This window comes from Oncorhynchus kisutch, linkage group LG30, assembly GCF_002021735.2.
Source record: "Oncorhynchus kisutch isolate 150728-3 linkage group LG30, Okis_V2, whole genome shotgun sequence".
NCBI classification, from domain to species: domain Eukaryota; kingdom Metazoa; phylum Chordata; class Actinopteri; order Salmoniformes; family Salmonidae; genus Oncorhynchus; species Oncorhynchus kisutch.
The window spans coordinates 35,366,577-35,386,653 of record NC_034203.2 but is presented as its reverse complement, the minus strand read 5'-3'; the positions used below and the strand labels follow the sequence as shown (position 1 = coordinate 35,386,653).

Genomic DNA, 20,077 nt, shown 5'->3' with positions numbered 1-20,077 from the left:
CATTAGGCTACCATGGTCTTGGGGTCAAATCAAATCAAATTTTATTTGTCACATACACATGGTTAGCAGATGTTAATGCGAGTGTAGCGAAATGTTTGTGCTTCTAGTTCCGACAATGCAGTAATAACCAACAAGTAATCTAACTAACAATTCCAAAACTACTGTCTTATACACACAAGTGTAAGGGGATAAAGAATATGTACATAAAGATATATGAATGAGTGATGGTACAGAGCGCCATAGGCAAGATACAGTAGATGGTATCGAGTACAGTATATACATATGAGATGAGTATGTAAACAAAGTGGCATAGTTAAAGTGGCTAGTGATACATGTATTACATAAAGATGCAGTAGATGATATAGAGTACAGTATATACGTATACATATGAGATTAATAATGTAGGGTATGTAAACATTATATTAGGTAGCATTGTTTAAAGTGGCTAGTGATATATTTTACATCATTTCCCATCAATTCCCATTATTAAAGTGGCTGGAGTTGAGTCAGTGTGTTGGCAGCAGCCACTCATTGTTAGTGGTGGCTGTTTAACAGTCTGATGGCCTTGAGATAGAAGCTATTTTTCAGTCTCTCGGTCCCAGCTTTGATGCACCTGTACTGACCTCGCCTTCTGGATGATAGCGAGGTGAACAGGCAGTGGCTCGGGTGGTTGTTGTCCTTGATGATCTTTATGGCCTTCCTGTAACATCGGGTGGTGTAGGTGTCCTGGAGGGCAGGTAGTTTGCCCCCGGTGATGCGTTGTGCAGACCTCACTACCCTCTGGAGAGCCTTACGGTTGTGGGCGGAGCAGTTGCCGTACCAGGCGGTGATACAGCCCGCCAGGATGCTCTCGATTGTGCATCTGTAGAAGTTTGTGAGTGCTTTTGGTGACAAGCCGAATTTCTTCAGCCTCCTGAGGTTGACGATTCTTCACGATGCTGTCTGTGTGGGTGGACCAATTCAGTTTGTCTGTGATGTGTATGCCGAGGAACATAAAACTTGCTACCCTCTCCACTACTGTTCAAACGATGTGGATAGGGGGTTGTTCCCTCTGCTGTTTCCTGAAGTCCACAATCATCTCCTTAGTTTTGTTGACGTTGAGTGTGAGGTTATTTTCCTGACACCACACTCCGAGGGCCCTCACCTCCTCCCTGTAGGCCGTCTCGACGTTGTTGGTAATCAAGCCTACCACTGTTGTGTCGTCCGCACACTTGATGATTGAGTTGGAGGCGTGTGTGGCCACGCAGTCGTGGGTGAACAGGGAGTACAGGAGAGGGCTCAAAACGCACCCTTGTGGGGCCCCAGTGTTGAGGATCAGCGGGGTGGAGATGTTGTTGCCTACCCTCACCACCTGGAGGCGGCCCGTCAGGAAGTCCAGTACCCAGTTGCACAGGGCGGGGTCGAGACCCAGGGTCTCGAGCTTGATGACGAGCTTGGAGGGTACTATGGTGTTAAATGCCGAGCTGTAGTCGATGAACAGCATTCTCACATAGGTATTCCTCTTGTCCAGATGGGTTAGGGCAGTGTGCAGTGTGGTTGAGATTGCATCGTCGTTTAGCTCAGTTACCTTAGCTTTCTTGAGAACAGGAACAATGGTGGCCCTCTTGAAGCATGTGGGAACAGCAGACTGGGATAGGGATTGATTGAATATGTCCGTAAACACACCAGCCAGCTGGTCTGTGCATGCTCTGAGGGCGCGGCTGGGGATGCGGTCTGGGCCTGCAGCCTTGCGAGGGTTAACACGTTTAAATGTTTTACTCACCTCGGCAGCAGTGAAGGAGAGGCCGCATGTTTTGGTTGCAGGCCGTGTCAGTGGCACTGTATTGTCCTCAAAGCGGGCAAAAAAGTTATTTAGTCTGCCTGGGAGCAAGACATCCTGGTCCGTGACGGGGCTGGTTTTCTTTTTGTAATCCGTGATTGACTGTAGACCCTGCCACATACCTCTTGTGTCTGAGCCGTTGAATTGAGATTCTACTTTGTCTCTATACTGACGCTTAGCTTGTTTGATTGCCTTGCGGAGGGAATAGCTACACTGTTTGTATTCGGTCATGTTTCCCGGTCACCTTGCCCTGATTAAAAGCAGTGGTTCGCACTTTCAGTTTCACGCGAATGCTGCCATCAATCCACGGTTTCTGGTTTGGGAATGTTTTAATCGTTGCTATGGGAACGACATCTTCAACGCACGTTCTAATGAACTCGCACACCGAATCAGCGTATTCGTCAATGTTGTTGTCTGACGCAATAAGAAACATATCCCAGTCCACGTGATGGAAGCAGTCTTGGAGTGTGGAATCAGATTGGTCGGACCAGCGTTGAACAGACCTCAGCGTGGGAGCTTCTTGTTTTAGTTTCTGTCTGTAGGCAGGGATCAACAAAATGGAGTCCTGGTCAGCTTTTCCGAAAGGAGGGCGGGGCAGGGCCTTATATGCATCGCAGAAGTTAGAATAGCAGTGATCCAAGGTTTTGCCAGCCCTGGTTGCGCAATCGATATGCTGATACAATTTAGGGAGTCTTGTTTTCAGATTAGCCTTGTTAAAATCCCCAGCTACAATGAATCCAGCCTCAGGATGTATGGATTCCAGTTTGCAAAGAGTCAAATAAAGTTTGTTCAGAGCCATCGATGTGTCTGCTTGGGGGGGAATATATACGGCTGTGATTATACTCAGGTAGATTCCATGAGCTCATTAGACTACCACGGCCTTGGGGTCAGGTAGATTCTATTAGCTCATTAGGCTACCATGGCCTTGGGGTCAGGTAGATTCCATTAGCTCATTAGGCTACCACCGTCTTGGGGTCAAGGTACATTCCATTAGCTCATTAGGCTACCATGGTCTTGGGGTCAGGTAGATTCCATTAGCTCATTAGACTACCAAGGTCTTGGGGTCAGGTAGATTCCATTAGCTCATTAGGCTACACGGTCCTGGAGTCAGGTAGATTCCATTAGCTCCTTAGGCTAAAACGGTCTTGGGGTCAGGTACATTCCATTAGCTCATTAGGCTACCATGGTCTTGGGGTAAGGTAGATTCCATTAGCTCGTTAGGCTACCATGGTCTTGGAGTCAGGTAGATTCCATTAGCTCGTTAGGCTACCATGGTCTTGGAGTCAGGTAGATTCCATTAGCTCGTTAGGCTACCATGGTCTTGGAGTCAGGTAGATTCCATTAGCTCGTTAGGCTACCATGGTCTTGGGGTAAGGTAGATTTCATTAACTCATTAGGCCACCACGGTCCTGGGGTCAGGTAGATTCCATTAGCTCATTAGACTACCATGGTCTTGGGGTCAAGTAGATTCCATTAGCTCATTAGACTACCATGGTCTTGGGGTCAAGTAGATTCCATTAGCTCATTAGGCTACCATGGTATTGGAGTCAGGTAGATTCCATTAGTTCATTAGACTACCATGGTCTTGGGGTCAAGTAGTTTCCATTAGCTCATTAGGCTACCATGGTCTTGGAGTCAGGTAGATTCCATTAGCTCATTAGACTACCATGGTCTTGGGGTCAAGTAGATTCCATTAGCTCATTAGGCTACCATGGTCTTGGAGTCAGGTAGATTCCATTAGCTCATTAGACTCACATGGTCTTGGGGTCAGGTAGCTTCCATTAGCTCATTAGGCTACCATGGTCTTGGGGTCAGGTAGATTGTACTCTCTCAGTGCAACACATTTTCACACACAGACTCAGACATTGAGCAGGGAAGACAGCTGCATGTAGCCACAGATATTCTACAGCGACCTTATCTGGACAGGCCCATGTTTGACAACTGTCTTTGATTTATTTATTGTGGTTATGAAGACGGACAGAGGACTTTAGAGAGGACCCCAGTGGGATGAAACGTTCCACTTGACCTGTCACTGTGAAATTCCCAGCCACCACCAGACCCCCAAGGATGAATTAAAGGCTAGTATTATTCTGACAGAATCTTTTAGCTTACATCAGTGCTATTGGAATTCACCACTTCAAGGTCTGCAGCAGGGAACAGCACTACTGGTTTCTCTTCTCTTCCTGGTTGTTAACTGATGGTTCATGTCACTGATAGGACATTTTTCTGGTTGTTAACTGATGGTTCATGTCAGTGATAGGAAAGAGCTTTCTCTCAGTCATATGGTATTGTCTCAGGTCTGAATCATCAGCTCTTGAGTAGATGGGAAGGATGAAACCCAGCAGTGCTGTGGACCTCGAGGTACACATATGAATACTACCACTGCTGGTGCTGGGCACCAACAAGCATGTATTGCAACACTAGATGAGATCTGGTTTGATGAACAAACATTTCTCTCTCTAGCTCCAGAAATAGCAACAGCCACACCATGCAAGGCATGCCTGTGATGTAATAGAAAAATGAAAAGCGCTCTCCACAAAGTCTCCTTGTCTATGACATCCTGAGCATTGTGTGTTTAGAAATTAATAACACGTCGAATGAAACCTCGACTACATGGATAAGCAGTGACTTAGTGGGCCATGCCGTTTAGGCTAATTCGTTTAGAAGGAATTATCTGATTAATAATTATTTAGGTTTTGCGGAAACAATGACAACATAGCTGCCTATCTCGGAACTGGGCGTGATGAGGTGACGCGGCACGACAGGGAAATGTCACATTTTAGCCTACAGACGGCACGACCTGACGCGAACACCCCCCTAGGATTCCCTCACAACCGAGGGAGGCTCGTTCAACGCGGCAGCAGTGCGGCAGGGGCTATCCTTTTCTTGCTACACTGACCGCCCACGCATGAACTGGCATGGCACGCAACACACAGCTGCAACAATGTCTGTGGAAAACGGTGCTATAGATAGCTGCAGTATTAATCAGAAACACGTGTCTACATTTTTATATTTTGATCAGTACATGTTTAAATGTTCACGACAAGACATAGCCTACAGTAGCTCTCCAGTCTGTTGTCAGTGAGAATAATTGATAACTTACTTATAGCTGAATAAATAAGCTTTTAGCCTACTATTCTGGTTACTTTATTCTGAAGTGTGACTTTTGTTAAATTTTACTGCATTTCAAGCACACTTAGCAAAATGATCTTGTCCCACCATAGAAAGCAGATTGACACCCTTGAAAAAACACGTTGCTCTCTGTCATCAGAAAAACGTCTTTCACGTGAAGAAGGTGAGATATTTGGCTATAGGCTACGTCTTCCTATGTATCTCATTATCCCTATTTGAGCTACTCCAACATAATAGGCTTCCATGGGGTTACTGGTCATTCAGCACTATGAGTGACAGCTGAGGTAATAAAAACAGATGAATGAATCACTGAATATGGATAGATGCTGGTATCCTACAATATAGAACATTCACATCAAATGAAATATACATTCCTATGAAATGTAACACTGTAATGGTATTATAATAATAATAGTAATAATAATGTTGATGTCCTCTTACCTCCGACACAGAGCAGGGACATCTCTGACAGCAGCGCTGAGCGTCCCCGGCTGTCCTCTACTGGCCGGCTGGGTCTTCACTGCTTCGCTTGGCTACTCCTCAGTTACCTCCCGGTGTAGGCTACAGATGTACGTCTAAACATACGCTAAATATTGCCATAGTGGACATAAAATCTATTCGAAGACATCATTACAAGGGAATCCGTGCGTTCTTCACGGATATGGCTATTTATTTTGCTGTTGAAAGGCTCCCCTCACTTTGCCGTCTCTCTCGCTGTCTCTGCATCCCTCAGCTCTCCTCCGCTCCTCTCGCACGCACAGCCATCTTGTTTCAGCACCAGCGCGAGGACAGCTCCGCGCCGCGTGACGTCACATTTAATGTGACGCGAACCAGCTGCAGCGGGGAGGCATAGGCTGGGGGCCACGATACATCTCTGATGATCACGGACCGAGTAGGGAGTCTCTCCTTCCGGTACTCAAAGAAGGGAGCAGGGGGGAAGAGGGGTGTGCTTGTCAGTACTGGACTGTATCACTGTCGAGAAAAACATGATTATTATTCTAGTGCTGCCCACTGCTTCCTGTAGTCCAGGGCGATTCAAATTCGTACCTCAAGGTCTACAGCACTGCTAGTTTTTAACCTTCCCTTCGAATCAGGGACTGACTCTAGCCAATGAGTCACGGCCAGACTTAGCACATCTGGTGCCCTGGGCAAGAACATTTCATTGACATCTATATCTAACTCTGAGTTTTGATTCATCATTAACTACTTATCCTTATCGATTAAAAGTAATTTGGTATTTTAACATTTCTATGTTACCGATTAGACTAGAAAAGTAGAATTAAAGGACAAAACAAACCCAAAAATGTGATTTTATACTTTGTTAAATTACTATAGGTCTCCTTACCTGGTCCCACAGTAAGTGTCCCTAATAGCTGTCTTTACATGATAGCTGCAAGTGTAACAGTATTGCTTCTGTCCCTCCTCTACCTGGGCTCGAACAGTCACCCTCGAAGCATCGATACCCATCGCTCCACAAAAGCCGCGGCCCTTGCAGAGCAAGGGGAACAACTACTTCAAGGTCTCAGAGCGAGTGACGTCACCGATTGAAACGCTATTAGCGCGCACCCCGCTAACTAGCTAGCCATTTCACACCGTTACACAAGCATAGGCACTAGGCAGGTAAAGTGTAAACTCGAACACACAAGGGCACATGCAGTACCAGAAGGGGGAGCTATTTACAGAGCCTTCAGAAAGTATTCATACCCCTTGACTCATTCCACATGTTTTATTACAGCCTGAATTCAATATGGATCAAGGAGATTTTTTTCTCTCACCCATCTACACACAATAACCCATACATATCTCATTTCCATAAGTTCTCACCCCTGAGTCAATACATGTTAGAATCACCTTTTGGCAGTGATTACAGCTGTGAGTCTTTCTGGGTAAGTCTCTAAGAGCTTTGCACACCTGATTGTACAATATTTTCACATTATTATTATCCAGTTAATACCTCTGACTGACATGTTAGTCAGCACACACAGGTCTATTAGTTATGCAGCAATAAATCATCTCAAACAGCAGTTGTTTGAGTTAACCTAACGGAACCTTTGTGATTATAGCACTGATGGCTAAGTATACTTTGTCTGCTGTGTACTATACCTATGTTTGGATTATAAGAATTACCAATGTTTGTGACAACATGTCTGTAGTGTGGGCGTTGTAGGGTCTTGTGTATCCAGATCCTGAGGCCAAAGTGAAGCAGAGAAAGCCACCTTCCTGACTGTGACACATAGATGAGACAGAACTAACTAAACTAGAATTAACTAAAGTTAGTAGTAAAAGAGATCTATTTTAAAGCTGAGCAGAATATCCAAATGAAGTCTAACTGCTGTGGATTGTGAATACTACTAAATATGTGTCAACAGAAATTACCTTCATTTTGTCTCCTCAGCTCCTCCACCTGGCTCTTTGCAACATTTGACTTTCATTGATTCAAGCTCAACTGCTTGTGCTGAAATATAGAATACGCCAACAATAAAGGAAAGATACCTAGTCAGTTGTACAACTGAATGCATTCAAATGAAATGTGTCTTCCGCATTTAACCCAACCCCTCTGAATCAGAGAGGTGCAAGAGGCTGCCTTAATCGACATCCACATCTTCAGCGCCCGGGGAACAGTGGGTTAACTGCCTTGCTCAGGGGCAGAACAACATATTTTTACCTTGTCAGCTCGGGGCTTCGATGCAGCAACTTTTCGGTTACTGGTCCAACGCTCTGTCAAGACGCAAGCCCTCTAGCAGAGATGTGAACCCCCCCCTCTCCTGTTAGAGGGGGCAGTTTTATGACTTTACAACATCGTCATAAATTCCTGGCAGAGGCCATCTTCTCCCTTGCCACATGCAGTATGGAGAGAGTGTCACAGTAAGACAAAGGGACTCTACTGCCAAATACTTCTACCTCCCCGAATTGGAGAATTAAACATTATTCCTAATTTAGAGAATGTAGAAACGGTCGGTGGAGAAGCCAGCTACAACCCGGTCTGTTTTGTTTCATGTTTGTGGCCTCATGAAAGACAATACAGCCACATTACTCTAACTCTGTTTATACAGTTTCCTCAGTTATGAGGCTTGCATCTGAATGTGGGTATAACGAGTATAAGAATACTTTGAAAAGATAACAATGTGATTTAGTCTTCTAAAATGAAAATCTTTGTTTTATGGTAACTTGTGCCCAGTCAGTAACCACGCCCAAGTGAATAGACATTGGTTGGAAATGATGAACCAACCCCTTTTACACTCTAGAATAAAAGCCCCCGTGACGAAAAGTCACCTCAGTTCCAAATATCGTGAGGACTTGTCTTCACGTTTAAAAAGGGCTAATGCTAATTTCAACTCTACAGGCCAGAAAACGTTTGAGCTTGCGCCACATGTGAAATGGTATGAACTGTGAACTATTGATAACTCAAGAATAAGTGAGTCCTAGATTACAGCCTAACAGACTGCAGCAGGAAAGGTAGCAAATGTAGTAAGAACATTGACTGACGCAGAAAACCACAACATCTCACTCCACAACGACCCGGAAGAATCTACAAAGGACAATGGCGACCTCGACTGGTAAAACCAGAGCCTCACACCACCAGCTCAACTATCGACACAAGCTTCACGTAAATAAAATGTATTAACTTTCTCCGAACGAGCGATCATTAGTGGCATACAGTGAAGTTGGAAGTTTACATACACCTCAGCAAAATACATTTAAACTCAGTTTTTCCACAATTCCTGACATTTAATCCAAGTAAAACTTCCCTGTATTAGATCAGTTAGGATCAGCACTTCCTTTTATGAATGTGAAATGTCACAATAATAGTAGAGAAAATGATTTATTTCAGCTTTTATTTATTTCATTACATTCCCAGTGGGTCAGAAGTTTACATACACTCAATTCGTGTTTGGTAGCATTGCCTTGCAATTGTTTAACTTGGGTCAAACTTTTCTGGTATCCTTCCACAAGCTTCCCACATTAATAAGTTGGGTGAATTTTTGGCCCATTCCTCCTGACAGAGCTGGTGTAACTGAGTCAGGTTTGTAGGCCTCCTTGCTCTAACACGCTTTTTCAGTTCTGCCCACAAATTTTCTATGGGATTGAGGTCAGGGCTTTGTGATGGCCACTCCAATACCTTGACTTTGTTGTCACAACTTTGGAAGTATGCTTGGAGTCATTGTCCATTTGAAAGACCCTTTTGAGACCAAGCTTAACTTCCTGACTCATGTCTTGAGATGTTGCATCAATATATAAACCTAATTTTCCATCCTCATGATGCCATCTATTTTGTGAAGTGCACCAGTCCCTCCTTCAGAAAAGCACCCCCACAGCATGATGCTGCCACCACCGTGCTTCACGGTTGGGTTGGTGTTCTTCGGCTTGCAAGCCTCCCCCTTTTTCCTCCAAACATAACAATGGTCATTATGGCCAAATAGTTCTATATTTGTTTCATCGGACCACAGGACATTTCTCCAAAACAAAAAGTTGCAAACCGTAGTCTGGCTTTTTTATGGCGGTTTTGGAGCAGTGGCTTCTTCCTTGCTGAGTGGCCTTTCAGGTTATGTTGATATAGGACTCGTTTTACTGTGGATATAGATACTTTGTACCTGTTTCCTCCAGCATCTTCACAAGGTCCTTTGCTGTTGTTCTGGGATTGATTTGTACTTTTCGCACCAAAGTACGTCCATCTCTAGGGGACAGAATGCGTCTCCTTCCTGTATGATGGCTGCGTGGTCCCATGGTGTTTATACTTGCATACTATTGTTTGTACAGGTGAACGTGGTACCTTCAGGCATTTGGAAATTGCTCCCAAGGATGAACCAGACTTGTGGAGGTCTACCATTTTTTTCTGAAGTCTTGACTGATTTCTTTTGATTTTCCATTGATGTCAAGCAAAGAGGCACTGAGTTTGAAGGTTGGCCTGGAAATACATCCACAGGTACACCTCCAATTGACTCAAATTATGTGGTTATGTCACTGGACTAACCACACACACACACACACACACGAAGGGGTAGGTTTCGGGTCGAGAGCCAGACCCGGTTCCCTGGTGCATACACCGGGGCCGCACTGCGGTGGCGGTCGGCGCTCACCTTCTGCCGCCTGATGGTCCATTACAGGTGCACATGTGCACTAGTCCATGTCTCCTCCGAGCGCCGAAACCATTCATCCACTGCAGGTGCCTCGATCTGTCTCTGATGCCACGGTGCCAGGACCGGCTGATAACCTAGTACACACTGAAAAGGAGATTAGTGGTTAGTGGAGGAGTGGCGGAGGGAGTTTTTGGCCATCTCCGCCCGGTGGATGAAAGCCGCCGACTCCCCCGGCCGGCAATAGGACCACAGAAACCTACCCACATCCTGGTTAACTCTCCACCTGCCCATTACTCTCGGGGTGAAAACCTGAGGTGAGGCTGGCAGAGACCCCCAGGCGTTCCATAAACGCCCCAGACCCTAGATGTGAACTGGGGACCCCGATCAGAAACTATATCCTCAGGCACCCCGTAGTGCCGGAAGACGTGGGTGAACAGGGCCTTCTCAGTCTGTAGAGCCGTAGGGAGACCGGGCAATGGAAGGAGACAACAGGACTTAGAAAACCGTTCCACAACGAAGAGGATCGTGGTGTTTCCCTGTGACGGAGGAAGATCCGTCACGAAATCAAATTAAAATCAAATGCATTTATATAGCCCTTCTTACATCAGCTGATATCTCAAAATGCTGTACAGAAAGCCAGCCTAAAACCCCAAACAGCAAGCAATGCAGGTGTAGAAGCACGGTGACTAGGAAAAACTCCCTAGAAAGGCCAAAACCTAGGAAGAAACCTAGAGAGGAAGCAGGCTATGAGGGGTGGCCAGTCCTCTTCTGGCTGTACCGGGTGGAGATTATAACAGAACATGGCCAAGATTTTCAAATGTTCATAAATGATCAGCATGGTCAAATAATAATAACCACAGTAGCTGTCGATGGTGCAGCAAGTCAACAGCTCAGGAGTAAATGTCAGTTGGCTTTTCATAGCCGATCATTCAGAGTATCTCTACCGCTCCTGCTGTCTCTAGAGAGTTGAAAACAGCAGGTCTGGGACAGGTAGAACGTCCGGTGAACAGGTCAGGGTTCCATAGCCGCAGGCAGAACAGTTGAAACTGGAGCAGCAGCACAGCCAGTTGGACTGGGGACAGCAAGGAGTCATCATGCCAGGTAGTCCTGAGGCATGGTCCTAGGGCTCAGGTCCTCCGAGAGAGAGAAAGGGAGAAAGAGAGAATTAGAGAGAGCACACTTAGATTCACACAGGACACCAGATAAGACAGGAGAAGTACTCTAGATAAACTGACCCTATCCCCCCCGACACAAACTACTGCAGCAGTACTGGAGGCTGAGACAGAAGGGGTCAGGAGACACTGTGGCCCCATCCGATGATACCCCCAGACAGGGCTAAACAGGAAGGATATAACCCCACCCACTTTGCCAAGCACAGCCCCCACACAACTAGAGGGATATCTTCAGCCACCAACTTACCATCCTGAGACAAGGCCGAGTATAGCCCACAAAGATCTCCGCCACGGCACAACCCAAGGGGGGGCCACTCAAGTGACATACCTGTCAAAACAGGCCTGAGTAGTAGGTTTATGACTGTCATAAATACCTATTTCCCTGCCTTTTCCTCTCTCTACCCTACTGATGTTATATTTGCAAGCCCCTTGGTTAACAGAGATTCTGGGAACATCAGAAGGTGGGGAGAAATGAACTATATTATGGTAATCCGACCAATTGAACATATGCGGTGGTACTTAATCAATATGATGTCAGTTCGGTTGTCATCTGAGACATTCTCATCAATGATAAGATGACAAACTCTATAGTGGAAAGTCTACACAGAGTTATCGGATTCACATGGAATTGTTGTTCAATTTAAATGTTTGAATATTAAATTATTCGTGATGGGATGAAATGTGATTTTAGCTTCTAAAATGTGAGATTTGGGTTTTCATAAGGTAGGGCTCTGCTCAATCAGTGGCCCACCCCTGTGAAGGGGCATGGGCTATACAACTTTTCAAACACGCCCTCCTCTCCCTTCCTATACAAAGCCTTGACGACAATGTAACCTCCAGTTCCGAGGATGTGGGGACGACGGTCCGATGTCAGAATGGTTCAGATAATAACTACAGAACGAAGCCAACATCAGCGTGAGCTTTGGTTGCGAATGGTATGAACTTTGAACTCTTATTCACTACAGAAGTGATACCTCCTAGCCGTTGAGTTAGCAACAGCCGCTGCAAACGAGGGTTAGGAAGGAACAGACAGAGTATACCGTCTATCAAACAATGACGTTACTACAATTGACAACCAGAGACATTCTTCAAATGACAAAGGACTCGGTTGGACAACACGGCCTTCCATCTACCACCAACCTACCGGTAAATAGTAAATTAGTAGTAAAATATTTATTGCATTTTCCTTTTCCAAATGAGCGGTAATTTAGAATGCATAAGATACTGTATTTACGATAGCACAGCTTCACCCTTTGTTCCTCAGTCTTCCCGCTCCTTCACTCAAACGGCAGGGTAGCCTAGTGGTTAGAGCGTTGGACTAGTAACCGGAAGGTTGCATGTTCAAACCCCCGAGCTGACAAGGTACAAATCTGTCGTTCTGCCCTTGAACAGGCAGTTAACCCACTGTTCCTATGCCGTCATTGAAAATAAGAATTTGTTCTTAACTGACTTGCCTAGTTAAATAAAGGTAAATAAAAAAGCCCCTTTTCTTTTGTGTGACAAGCTGTCATATCTGTTCTGCCCGCTAGGGACGTTTTCCTTTATGATGTCATTTGTAATCAAGTTATGATTTAATTATGTATAATTAGTTAGGTATTTAGTAAATAAATAAACCCACTTTTGTATTGCTGATTCAACTTGTTAGCCAGAGTTCGTGCAGACAAAAGTTAACATTTTGTTTTTGAATGACATCCCCAAGAGGTAAAATATAACCAAGAACTTACAACTTTCAGATGAAACTGAATTAAGATTACGATTAATTTTGACTGCTATTGATGTGAAATATTACTAGGTCTTTAAGAGTTCATTCGGAAGATAACAGCTCTTTAAATATTATTTAGTGGTGCCCGACTCTAGTTAATTACATTTACATGATTAGCTCAATCAGGTAATATTAATTACGGAGAAATTATTTCATAGAATAGCATGTCATATCACTTAATCCGGCATAGCCAAAGACACGACACACCCCGCATAGGAACGGCATGAAAGAGCACCAGTAAGCCAGTGACTCAGCCCCTGTAATAGAGTTAGAGGCAGAGAATCCCAGTGGAGAGAGGGGAACCGGCCAGGCAAGGGCGTTTCGTTGCTCCAGAGCCTTTCCGTTCACCTTCACACTCCTGGGCCAGACTACACTCAATCATATGACCCACTGAAGAGATGAGTCTTCAGTAAAGACTTCAAGGTTGAGACCGAATCTGCGTCTCTCACATGGGTAGGCAGACCATTCCATAAAAATGGAGCTCTATAGGAGAAAGCCCTGCCTCCAGCTGTTTGCTTAGAAATTCTAGGCACAATTAGGAGGCCTGCGTCTTGTGACCATAGCGTACGTATGTACGGCAGGACCAAATCGGAAAGATAGGTAGGAGCAAGCCCATGTAATGCTATGTAGGTTAGCAGTAAAACCTTGAAATCAGCCCTTGTCTTAACAGAAAGCTAGCAGGAAGGGAGGCTAGCACTGGAGTAATATGATACATTGGTTGTATTTTATGGTTGTATTTAGCACTAACTGAAGTTCATTTAGTGCTTTATCCGGGTAGCCGGAAAGTAGAGCATTTCAGTAGTCTAACCTAGAAGTAACAAAAGCATGGATTAATTTTTCTGCATCAGAAAAAAACGTTTCTGATTTTTGCAATAGATGGAAAAAAAGCTGTCCTTGAAACAGTCTTGGTATGTTTGTCAAAAGAGAGATCAGGGTCCAGAGTAACACCGAGGTCCTTCACAGTTTTATTTGAGATGACTGTACAACCATCAAGATTAATTGTCAGATTCAACCGATCTTTGTTTCTTGGGACCTAGAACAAGCATCTGTTTTGTTTGAGTTTAAAAGTAGAAAGTTTGCAGCCATCCACTACCTTATGTCTGAAACACAGGCTTCTAGCGAGGGCAATTTTGGGGCTTCACCATGTTTCATTGAAATGTACAGCTGTGTGTCATCCGCATAGCAGTGAAAGTTAACATTTTGTTTTTGAATGACATCCCCAAGAGGTAAAATATAGTGAAAACAATAGTGGTCCTAAAACGGAACCTTGAGGAACACCAACATTTACAGTTGATTTGTCAGAGGACAAACCATTCACAGAGACAAACTGATATCTTTCCGACAGATAAGCTCTAAACCAGGCCAGAACTTGTCCATGTAGACCAATTTGGGTTTCCAATCTCTCCAAAAGAATGTGGTGATCGATGGTATCAAAAGCAGCACTAAGGTCTAGGAGCACGAGGACAGATGCAGAGCCTCGGTCTGATGCCATTAAAAGGTAATTTACCACCAGTGCAGTCTCAGTGCTATGATGGGGTCTAAAACCAGACTGAAGCATTTCGTATACATCGTCTTCAGGAAGGCAGTGAGTTGCTGCTCAACAGCTTTTTCAAAAATGTTTGAGAGGAATGGAAGATTTGATATATGCCGATAGTTTTTTATATTTTCTGGGTCAAGGTTTGGCTTTTTCAAGAGAGGCTTTATTACTGCCACTTTTAGTGAGTTTGGTACACATATGGATATGTTCAACAAGCACAGGAAGCAGCTCTTTCAGTAATTTAGTTGGAATAGGGTCCAGTATGCAGCTTGAAGGTTTAGAGGCCATGATTATCTTCATCATTGTGTCAAGAGATATAGTACTAAAACACTTGAGTGTCTCTCTTAATCCTAGGTCCTGGCAGAGTTGTGCAGACTCAGGACAACTGAGCTTTGGAGGAATATGCAGATTTAAAGGGGAGTCTGTAATTTGATTTCTAATGATCAATATCTTTTCCTCAAAAAAGTTCATGAATTTATTACTGCTGAAGTGAAAGCCAGCCTCACTTGGGGAATGCTGCTTTTTAGTTAGCTTTGCGACAGTATCAAAAAGACATTTCGGATTGTTCCTATTTTTCCAACTTAATTGAGGAAAATAAGATGATCGAGCAGCCGTGAGGGCTCTTCGATACTGCACGGTACTGTCTTTCCAAGCTAGTCAGAAGACTTCCAGTTTGGTGCGGCGCCATTTCCGTTCCAATTTTCTGGAAGCTTGCTTCAGAGCTCGGGTATTTTCTGTATACCAGGGAGCTAGTTTCTTATGACAAATGTTTTTAGTTTTTAGGGGTGCAACTGCATCTAGGGTATTGCGCAAGGTTAAATTGAGTTCCTCAGTTAGGTGGTTAACTGATTTTTGTCCTCTGACGTCCTTGGGTAGGCAGAGTGAGTCTGGAAGGGCATCAAGGAATCTTTGTTGTCAAAATGTATAGCACGACTTTTGATGCTCCTTGGTTGGGGTCTGAGCAGATTATTTGTTGCGATTGTAAACGTAATAAAATGGTGGTCCGATAATCCTGGACTATGAGGAAAAACATTAAGATCCACAACATTTATTCCATGGGACAAAACTAGGTCCAGAGTATGACTGTGATAGTGAGTAGGTCCAGAGACAAGTTGGACAGAACCCACTGAGTAGATGATGGCTCCGAAAGCCTTTAGGAGTGGGTCTGTGGACTTTTCCATGTGAATATTAAAATGACCAACAATTAGAATACTATCTGCTATGACTACAAGGTCCGATAGGAATTCAGGGAGCTCAGTGAGGAACGCTGTATATGGCCCAGGAGGCCTGTAAACAGTAGCTATAAAAAGTGATTGAGTAGGCTGCATAGATTTCATGACTAGAAGCTCAAAGGACGAAAACAGCTCCCGGTCACCCACATCATAGTTTCGCTCCGCCGGGCTGAGCATCGAAAAGAAGGCACAGGAGGCGGAGCTTTGTTGGCGTACGCTCCTATCCCAGCCTCGGACGGATCCACCTCTAAATCATCAAATCAAATTTTATTTGTCACATACACATGGTTAGCAGATGTTAATGCGAGTGTAGCGAAATGCTTGTGCTTCTAGTTCCGACAATGCAGTAATAACCAACAAGTAATCTAACTAACAATTCAAAACTACTGTCTTATACACACAAGTGTAAGGGAATAAAGAATATGTACATAAAGATATATGAATGAGTGATGGTACAGAGCGGCATAGGCAAGATACAGTAGATGGTATCGAGTACAGTATATACATATGAGATGAGTATGTAAACAAAGTGGCATAGTTAAAGTGGCTAGTGATACATGTATTACATAAAGATGCAGTAGATGATATAGAGTACAGTATATACGTATACATATGAGATTAATAATGTAGGGTATGTAAACATTATATTAGGTAGCATTGTTTAAAGTGGCTAGTGATATATTTTTACATCATTTCCCATCAATTCCCATTATTAAAGTGGCTGGAGTTGTGTCAGTGTGTTGGCAGCAGCCACTCAATTTAGTGGTGGCTGTTTAACAGTCTGATGGCCTTGAGATAGAAGCTGTTTTTCAGTCTCTCGGTCCCAGCTTTGATGCACCTGTACTGACCTCGCCTTCTGGATGATAACTATGAACACCAAAGAGGGATCCGGATGGGCCAGCACGGGAGCCCAGGTAAACAGAGCCTTCAGGTGATCAAAAGCCCTGGCCGCCCTTAAACCTCCGGTAGTAGTTGGCAAACCCTAAGAACCGCTGCACCTCCTTTACCGTGGTTGGAGTCGGCCAATTACGCACGGCTGAAATGCGTTCATTTTCCATCTCCACCACTGACTCCAACAGGCGGTACCCTAGGAAGGAGATTGACTGTTGGAAGAACAGACATTTCTCAGCCTTGATGTACAGGTCATGCTCTAACAGTTGACCAAGCACCTTGCGCACCAGGGACACATGTTCGACGCGTGTAGCGGAGTAAATCAGAATGTCATCTATATAAACCACTACACCCTGCCTGTGCAGGTCCCTGAAAATCTCATCAAAGGATTGGAAGACTGATGGAGCATTCAACCGTACGGCATGACGAGGTACTCATAGTGCCCAGAGGTGGTACTAAATGCCCTCTTACACTCATCCCCCTCCCGGATACGCACCAGGTTGTAAGCGCTCCTGAGATCCAATTTTGTGAAGAAGCGCGCCCTGTGCAATGACTCGGTCACACTGGCTATGAGAGGCAGTGGGTAACTGTACTTCACCGTGATCTGATTTAATCCTCGATAGTTAATACACGGGCGTAAACCTCCATCCTTCACAAAAAAGAAACTCGAGGAGGCAGGTGAAGTGGAAGGCCAAACATATTCATGTCCCAGAGATTCGGAGACACCTACACAACTCCCTGAGCACTAACGTGACTATCCCTTGAGAGCCATCTGTCGCCACGAAATAGTGGGGTCATGATAGGCCAACTAAGGGATGCCCCAACACCACAGGAAACGCAGGAGAATCGATCAGAAAGAGACTAATTCTCTCCTCATGACCCTCTTGCGTTGTCATACATAGTGGAGCTGTGACCTCCCTAATCAGCCCCAACCCTAAAGGATGACTAAGGCATGTACAGGGAAGGGCACATCAACAGGAACAATAGGGATCCCTAAACTAAGTGCAAATAAACTGTCAATTAAGTTCCCAGCTGCGCCTGAATCTACTAGCGCCTTATGCTGGGAATGCGGGGAAAACTCCGGAAATAAACTCCGGAAATTCTATACATACACATGTGTGCAACAGGGAGCTCTGGGTGAGTCTGGTGCCTACTCACCTGGGATGATCCACCAGTGCCCTGCCTGCTGCCTCGACTCCCTGGGGAACCTCCCCAGCACCGACCAGCAGTGTGCCCTCTGCGGCCACATGTGGTGCAGGAAATGGATGCAGGAACATGCACATGTGGTGCAGGAAATGCCCCCCCCCTCCGGTCACCCTCAGAGCAGCACCTCCGACCTCCATAGGTGTAGGGTCGGAGGTGCTGCGGGATGGAATGGACGGCCCCGATCCGGATGTCCGTGGGTGGCCAACAGGTTATCCAGCCGGATGGATAACTCCACCAGCTGGTGGAGGGTAAGGGTGGTGTCCCTGCATGCCAGCTCCTGACCAACGTCCTCACGTAGACTACATCGGTAATGGTCGATCAGGGCCCTTTCATTCCATCCCGCGCTGGCAGCCAGGGTCCTGAAGTCCAGTGCGCTTCTCATCCCCTGTCGAAGATGGAACAACCGTTCCCCTGCCGCTCTCCCCTCAGGTGGATGATCGAATACCGCCCGCAAACGGCGGATGAAATCCTCATAGTGGACCAACCTGCGCCTTCTCTCCCCCATACAGCGTTGGCCCACTCAAGTGCTCTCCCCGACAAACAGGAGATGAGGGCGGACACGCTCTCGTGTCCCGAGGGAGCCGTCCGATCATATGCCCTCGGGAGCGAGAGCCGAATCCCACTGGGTTCAGGTGACGGAGGAGTGGACAGCGGCGTGGGTTGGGGTGAAGTGGATGAAAATATGGGAAAACCCCCTGTCTCCCATCGCTCCATGGTGTGCAGCACGCGAAGGACCCGCTCCAGCAGCACACGGAGGACTGGGTGTACCTGCTGACTCCATATCATGGTGCGTGTTTCTGTCAAGTGTCAGTGTGCAGCGGGTAGGACAGAGTCAGGCGCAGGACACAGAACTGAGAAAAAAACTACTTTACATGAAACAATCACAAACTAATTCCATACAGGGAATATTATTCTTGTTCGACACAAATGAGCGACCACTTAACAAAGAACAAACACGCACAAAACCATGTGGGAACCAGAGGGTTAAATAGGGAATAAATTATAACGTAATGGAAACAAGGTGTGTACAAGCAAGACAAAACAAATGGAAAAAGAAACGTAGATCGGTGGCGGCTAGAAAGCCGGTGACGTCGACCGCCGAACGCCGGCCGAACAAGGCACCGACTTCGGCGGAAGTCGTGACATAAACATTTTTTTTGTTCAACTAACACTTGGACAGAAAAGTTGAGTAAACCAAAAAAGCCTGTGGAAGAAGTTACTTAATAATGATAATAATAATGAGATGAAACAACAACCAAACATGTTTTACAGTGTACTTTATGTTTGACTGCTGGTCATATCTCGATTTCCCACTGATATAACAATGTTGTATTTATGTCATTGTAGCCTAGGCAGTTAAAATGAGAGTGTCGGAGACCCAGGTGAACATGTTGAAGAGAGAATGAAGTATAAAAACAGTAATAGTTTCCTGTTGTTGTACTGGGTATTCTTGCTTGATACTGAAGAATAAGGTGTTATGAATAACCCCCATAATGTTTTTACATATTAAAATGGCTGCAGATCTGAGTTATTCTATAACAAGTGCAGGAAATTAAGCAGTAGAACATTTTAGGTGCTGGTTCTAACCTCCTGAGCTCTTGCCCAAGTCAAGCACTGAACATGTATATCTCAAAATCAATTATGTCATCACTAAAGAAAAACCTAAAGACCCAGGTGGACATGCTGAAGATAGAGAATGAAGGAGCAATTTTCTAAATAAAGTCATTCTTTCCCTTTATGAGGTAATGAATTATTCATAATAAATCATTTAACCAGATGCAGATGTAAAAATGTTGCTAATTAGAATGGCTAGCTTGTGTTGATTATGTAAAAAAAAAATCTGCATAGTAATGATGTGCTGATAATTATGAGTGCTTTATGAGTGACTACACATGCCCAGTGGAATATCCCCTATATATACTGCCCAGGCTTTCAGCATTTAAAAAACGAAAAAAGAGAGCTAACATCAATTTTTAATTTTTGTCTCACAGTCAGGAAGGTGGAATTCTCAGCTTCACTGCTTGCATCAGGAGAAGGAAACATATGACGATGCTGAAACTTCACAAACATCAGCAATGCCTGTAATTCAAACACAGGTCAAGAAAACTTGTCAAAAGACAAGTAAATGCAAACTATTAGATCTTCAAGCCATTGATCACTTTATGCAAACAATCTGTTTTTGATCTGCAGATGAGAAACTCAGTCTCTTACACAGGTATATCAAAACGTAATGCAAAGTGTTACCCAA

The 20,077-nt window shown here is 44.8% G+C and overlaps 1 protein-coding gene across 1 annotated transcript in view; it reads right to left on the bottom strand.

Annotated features, from left to right (window-relative positions):
• The window catches only part of LOC109874760 (protein unc-13 homolog A), a 97,197-nt gene extending 91,447 nt beyond the window's left edge, over positions 1-5,750 (bottom strand). Inside the window, 1 exon segment of the mRNA XM_031810303.1 lies at positions 5,393-5,750. Coding sequence (XP_031666163.1) covers positions 5,393-5,414 — 22 coding nt within the window. The 5' untranslated portion in view covers positions 5,415-5,750.
• Positions 5,751-20,077: the final 14,327 nt, after the last annotated feature.